The 7002-nt window shown below is 36.8% G+C and overlaps 2 protein-coding genes across 2 annotated transcripts in view; both read left to right on the forward strand.

The window, feature by feature from the left end:
• The first annotated feature begins 6168 nt into the window (after positions 1-6168).
• Positions 6169-7002, forward strand: part of LOC107598117 (potassium voltage-gated channel subfamily A member 2) — a 3940-nt gene continuing 3106 nt past the window's right edge. The window contains exon 1 of the mRNA XM_016289383.1: positions 6169-6196. The gene's annotated coding sequence lies outside the window, so the exon portion shown is untranslated. The remainder of the gene's footprint in view (positions 6197-7002) is intronic.
• On the forward strand, positions 6194-6994 carry LOC107598118 (potassium voltage-gated channel subfamily A member 2-like; the record flags this gene model as incomplete). The annotated part of the gene is made up of 1 exon (XM_016289384.1): positions 6194-6994. A coding segment is annotated over exon 1 (780 nt), but the record flags the coding sequence as incomplete, so codon positions are not given.

The following is a 7002-nucleotide window of genomic DNA, read 5'->3' on the forward strand; positions in this document are numbered from 1 at the left end:
GTGTCCATTAACTATCACTCCATTTGTCATAATGGGAAGACAGACTGAGACCAAAGAGGGCATTATAATTCTCCTGTATTCTGATTTTGAGGTCGAAAAGGAGGTAAAATGGCTCATCAATGGACAAAATAAATAAATAAACAGTTCAAGACAGAAGAACCATTAAGGTATCATTAAAGTAGTCTATAGAGCTACAGAAATAGACTATTCTAAATCATCTTCAGACTTAAAAATGTACTCGTTTTGGAGTCACTGATTGTATGTCATACATGAACATTGAAATTATGTGCCACTTTGAATATGCAGAATAGAGAGTGACAGGAGAACATTTTCATTGAATATTATACATTTTGATGTGTTCCTCAAACAAACACGAGTACACTTTAGCATATTCAATTTTATTTTATTTTTACATATACTTACGTGCAAACTGAATGTAATGTTTTCAGACACTTCATTAGATTTTATTTAAAATTAAATGAAAAATGTAGTATGTATTTATTTGACTTTTTTGACTACGTATCTCTTTATATAAAAATCCATCATTCTTTTGTCTTTGAAATATGTTTAAAATGTTCTTCTGAATGTACTTGACAAGCATTATCTGTCTGTCCGTCCGTCCGTCCGTCCATCATCTATCTATCTATCTATCTATCTATCTATCTATCTATCTATCTATCTATCTATCTATCTATCTATCTATCCATCCATCCATCCATCCATCCATCCATCCATCCATCCATCCATCCATCCATCCATCCATCCATCCATCCATCCATCCATCCATCCATCCATCCATCCATCCATCCATCCATCCATCCATCCATCCATCCATCCATCCATCCATCCATCCATCCATCCATCCATCCATCCATCCATCCATCCATCCATCCATCCATCCATCCATCCATCCATCCTTCCGTCCATCCATCAACAATCTATCTATCTATCTATCTATCTATCTATCTATCTATCTATCTATCTATCTATCTATCTATCTATCTATCTATCTATCTATCTATCTATCTATCTATCTATCTATCTAACGATTTGAAGCACACTACAAGTACCCATTCAGTATTGCCAGTAGTGGTAACTGTCATTGTATGAAAAAAAAAACCAAAAATATTCTTTAAAGCTTAAAAAGTTTAAAAGAGAACAAAACAATAAAATTAAAATTTAAAAATTAAATAAACAATAAAAAAGCGTACTCTTTCAGAACACCATAATGAGCTAACGAACTGTCTCTTTAACAGTCTAAATGGAGGTGGTTTCACCTTTCAACCTTGTCCTCATGACAAATCAGTCAGTCACCATAAACCCTGATCTCCTCATCTCCTTATCCAAACATCGAGCCATAATACCCACTTTCATCAAATCATCACATCAGTCCAGCGCTATCAATAAGGCTACATATTTGGCTCAGTTCATCAGATGGTGTTTATTTTGCTGCTTTAGTAAACATATAGTGGCAGTGTGCGATCAGTCGCTCTCAAAGCATGTGCACGCAGCAGGCACGTACAGTTCGTCCTCTCTCGCGCGCACAAACAGAGCAACGGTTCCCCGAGAGACTTCAGCACCTCCCTAATGTACCCATTGTAGCTTCACGTTACCCATTCCTCATTTCCCTTTAGAAATGAACAGACATATTCGGGTCTAGCAGCAGCCAGGCCTCTATTCAGTGGCAGCAAGTTTTCCCAGTCTTTGTTCTTCATGTATTACACCAAGGCTCGAAATCCAGAGATATATGGACTCATTAGGGAGTCAGGCAAGTATGAGGAAAAAAAGTGCTGTTAATTATGCTTAGGACATCATTATTCACATGTTAAGAGCTGATGAGAAATATGTGTATATTAGTTCAACTCCAGTACATCAAAGTTAAATTGTACTTACATTTAAGAGGCCTTAGGTCTGTGTTACTGTATGTGTCTGCTTTCTTTGTCAAAGGTGTGCTACTTATAATCACAAGTAATTAAATAGTAATGTTCAGTAAATATTTATTACATATATTACAGATGTCTATAAATAGTTTTTTTTCCCTGTTTCTAAAGAATATATGAGCTCTGATGCTTGTGTAAAAGTTGCTGTTTCAGTGCTAATGCGTTGTGGTTGGTTGGCAGTGCACTGCTATATGATTTCTAAGTTGTTTTGAATTGGTTTACTATGTGTTCATATGCAGGATGTTCAAGGTTTTACTGGTACAGTTCAAAAATCCACGTCCAAATGTAGCTTACACTTGGTTTAAGCACCAATAATAAATACAAATAATATCACATTTTAATAATAAATTATTAATTTAATATTTATATAATAATACATAATCTTTACACACTAATTGTCATAAATATATTTATTTAAATATAAAATAATTAATCACATTAAGTATTATTTACTTTGCATTCTCCCCCCCCCCCCCATATCAATTGTATTATTAATTTTCTAATATGACATTTAATTATTTTCACATATTATTTATTTATACTATTTTAGAATAATGAATACAATTTAGAGTAATACATTAAATAATAAAAGGGCAATTGGACTGGAATACTATTTTGCACATGTTAATAATAAATTTAACACTTATATAATTAAATAATTATCTGATATTTATTATAAACAATTATATTAAATATACAAAGTTATTAAAGTTGTAATATGGCAACTTTATATTGTAAAATATTATTAATAATAATAATCCTAATAATAATAATAATAATTGTTTTAGAATATTGCATGATCTATTTTAAAATATATTAATATTTTAATACATATTTGTAATCAATAAATATTTTATAAATGATCAATAAAAATAAAATAAAAATATAAATAACATTATTACATTTATTTATTTTATTTTAGAATAATGACTAAAAATGTGTTATAAATCATTCGAGTTATAAATAAAATGATAAAAAGGTCATTTGGACAGGAATAGCCTACTATTACTTTACATGTTAATGATACATATGTGTAACATTCATATATCTAAATAATTATATGATATTTATGATTAACAATTATATTCAACATAAAAATGTGTAACATGACAACTTCCTATCGTAAAAATATAATAATAATAATCAATATTATTATTGTTCAAGTTTATTATTATTATCATCAATATTATTTGTTTTAAAATATTGCACATACTATTCTTAATAAATAAATAGATATTTTAATAAATATTTCGACAAATACGTATTTTAATAAATGGAAATAAATGTGATTTACTCTGATAATACTCATACTGATCCCAGATGCAGTGAGGTACCAGCAGCAGCAGCAGTAGCTGAATTAGCGCAGAGGAGGCGCTTCCCCTTTAATTTGCCCACGCTGTATAGCGGTAAGGAGTGGTGGTGAGCAGCAGCAGCAGCAGCAGCAGCACAGCTCACTGTAGTCCCTTTGTATGCGCAGCAGTGCCCAACTGCAGCTTACACCGCTCGCTCTAACACAATAATTATGAGTAAAAGACGCAAAGTTGGACTTTGAAATGGAATGGCTCGCTCACGCCGCGCCACTCCCTAAAATGAAGGAGGAGAGCACAAGTAAGCGCACGAGGAATCCCTGTGCATATTGTAATGGATATTTTGCATCTTGAAAACAACTCGGGAAGGTTGACTTTTTTTATTTATTTTTTTATGCATGCTTTGATGCATCAATGTCTTGAGTGAAACGAAATGCGTGAATGCCATTAGCACAGTAATGCATGGGCATGCTTTTATCATCCACCTAGAGAGAGGAACCTATTGCTGAAGCATGTCGCTGCAGACACCTCGCGCTTGCTTGAAGGGGTTAAAACACTGATCACAGCCGGTGTGATGTGTTTTTCATGGGTGCATGAGTCTGGAATCTGAATATGTGTCCTGTAATAAAATAATAATAATACCTTTTGGACAATTGGATAAGGAACGCTGATTTTGCGCAACGAAAAAACAAAACAAAACAAACAGCAAAATTATGACTGGGGACATCTGAAACGTGATGCTCTATGGATTTCTGCCCGTAAGATGAGCGCGTTTGCTCAACAACAAGATGTTGCCACTCCTCAGAGCATCATTTTGGCCACCAAACTCGAGCGGCCACACGTATTCAGGCAATTCTCCTCCTCAGTCTCTTGCGTTAAATGTTACTATCTTGTGTAATGTGAGCATCTTTGAGGCGACGCCCAACGCAAACAGCTCCCCTGTTTCTTTGCAGATCTCTGAATTGAGGACACAGGGGGCGTCAGATTTTGCTGACCTTAGCATCTTTGGACCGTTTCAATGGGAAGCTCTTTGCAAATAACGCCATAAGGGAGTCCTCTCCGCTTTGCCTCCGTTCATTTCTTTGAGACACGCTGCTGTATGTTTCCCGTTTGTCCTGAAGGCGCATACGGGCGGATATATTCGAGTCCGGCGCGGCAGATCTGGCGCAGCGGGCGGGAGGAACACCAGGATCATTGCAGTACCTGTAATGAATGGCTGCTGAGAGACACCACTGACCCTGGCAACGAGACGTTTTATTAGTCCTGCCGGTGTCATGTAAACATAGTCATTTAGCAAATGATTTCTGTGCGCTTTGGGGACACTTGGTGCTTGCAGGTAAGCTTGCGTAACCTACTCTTTGCTTATTGTAGTTATACTGTCTGTGGATGCTGAGCTGACTGACTTCATGGACGCTTCAAGTTGTTTTGTATTTGAATAACACACTGAAGCTGGATGAATATGTTTAATTAGACACACTGCAATGATTCATAGGTTTGTCTGTGATTTAGATGACCACCCCCTGCTAAAACCAGCCTAAGCTGGTTTGCCGGTCTTAGCTGGCTTCTCAGCCTGTTAACCGACTGGCCTGACAGCTAAACCTTCTGAGCAACAGCTTAGGCAGGCTGGGAGACCAGCTTAAAACAGTTAAGAGCAGCCTAGCAAACTGTGAGGCTAGTTTAAGCAGTAGAGACACTGACCGCATTTACTGTAGATGCACAAGAATAGTCCAGTACTGATCAGAATTTGTTTATATTCCCATTATGCACACATGATATTAACCACATAACTGATAACCAATATTCTGGTTTCTATGGCGAATTATCCAAATTACAATGTTGGATCATATAATCAACACCTTACTCCAGAAATCCACCATAATTGAACATCCCTTTATATATGCATATGTAATTCTAGATGATAGATACACACATTTGTAAAAAACAAATCTTGCTATTGAAGAAGCTCATTTATGGAGCAATGAGGCTATGTGATCCTCATAATTAATTACATTACAAATAAATTACTATTGCCTAAATATATTACAAGATCATCTGCAGTATTTCCCAAAACAATACAGCAATACAGCAATTATTGTACAGCATGAAAAGTTATTTTTCAGACTACAGCCCTAAATGGTATACACTACACAGACCTTAATTGGAAAATTATGTTTATGTAAACATAGACGTATATGTTTTATATATATATATATATATATATATATATATATATATGTCTTAACCTATATTTACCTATTTTTGGGGAACTAAGGTAGACAGTGTTGCAACATTTCTATCTCAAGCAGTCTTGCTGTCTTGGCGAAATACATTTGGGAAGGTTTTGGAATATCCAATTATGATTTAAGTGCACTCGGGCTGTTATTAGAGTTACAGTGCATAACTGAATCCTAAGAGGAATTATACAGTCTTGCCATGGCAAGTATTGATCTACTTGGAAGATAAAAGCAAATACAATGTGTAAAGTGGTCAGGCTGACTTCTCCATGTGATTGATAGATGTTTTTAGATGCCCTGGTTTTCTGTAGCCATGCTTTATGTGTATTTCCTTAGCGGTCATGCTTTGGATCCTTGTGCAGTGCTTTGATGTCTCTTCACTTTCTTTGCAGATTTGATGGTGTTTGAGTAACTTGCTATATTAGTTCAAAAACAAAATGAGTTCTTTATGAATTGTGAGGAATCCAAATAAACTCACAGTAGAGTGGAATACATTCATATTTAGTAAGCACATTGCATTGTTGTAGTGTGCATGCTGAAAAGAATGCTTGTTGGCCTAAGTAATCTTTTTTTCTGATTTATATTTCTTTCAGTGTTTCCTGAGTTCTGATGAGAGAGGGAGGTGTTAACCAGTGAAAGGAAGCCCCACATTTCCCTGCTTCTTTCCCACAAACTTTTAAAGGCAACATCGTTGCATCCTGACCACAAACTGCAGGTTGCATTCATTCACAGCATGACTGTTGCCACAGGCGACCCAGTTGATGAAGCAGCAGCTCTCCCGGGTCAGCCACAGGACACGTATGACCCGGAACCAGACCATGAGTGCTGCGAAAGGGTGGTCATTAACATCTCTGGCCTGCGCTTTGAGACGCAGCTCAAAACTCTGTCTCAGTTCCCAGAGACATTGCTTGGGGACCCCAAAAAGAGAATGCGCTATTTTGACCCTCTGAGGAATGAGTACTTTTTTGACAGGAACCGCCCAAGTTTTGATGCCATTCTGTATTACTACCAGTCAGGTGGCAGGCTGCGGAGGCCTGTCAATGTGACATTGGATATTTTTTCTGAGGAGATACGTTTTTATGAGCTCGGGGAAGAAGCCATCGAGATGTTCAGGGAGGATGAAGGATTTATTAAGGAAGAGGAGAAACTCCTGCCAGAAAATGAGTTTCAGAGGCAGGTGTGGCTGCTCTTTGAGTATCCTGAAAGTTCAGGGCCTGCCCGGATTATTGCCATCATTTCCGTCATGGTCATCCTCATATCTATAGTCAGTTTTTGCCTGGAGACACTTCCAGTTTTTCGCAGTGAGGACCTGGACACGCATATTCCCATGGGCTCCAACTCAACAAATAGTTACACCTCCTCCTACTTTACTGACCCTTTCTTCATCCTGGAGACCCTTTGCATCATATGGTTCTCCTTCGAGTTCCTGGTGCGGTTCTTTGCGTGTCCCAGCAAAGCAGGCTTCTTTGTCAATATAATGAACATCATTGATATTGTGGCTATAATACCTTACTTTATCAC

The sequence above is a fragment of the Sinocyclocheilus grahami genome, unplaced genomic scaffold (assembly GCF_001515645.1).
Source record: "Sinocyclocheilus grahami isolate Dianchi unplaced genomic scaffold, SAMN03320097.WGS_v1.1 scaffold245.1, whole genome shotgun sequence".
In the NCBI taxonomy this organism is placed as follows: Eukaryota; Metazoa; Chordata; class Actinopteri; order Cypriniformes; family Cyprinidae; genus Sinocyclocheilus; species Sinocyclocheilus grahami.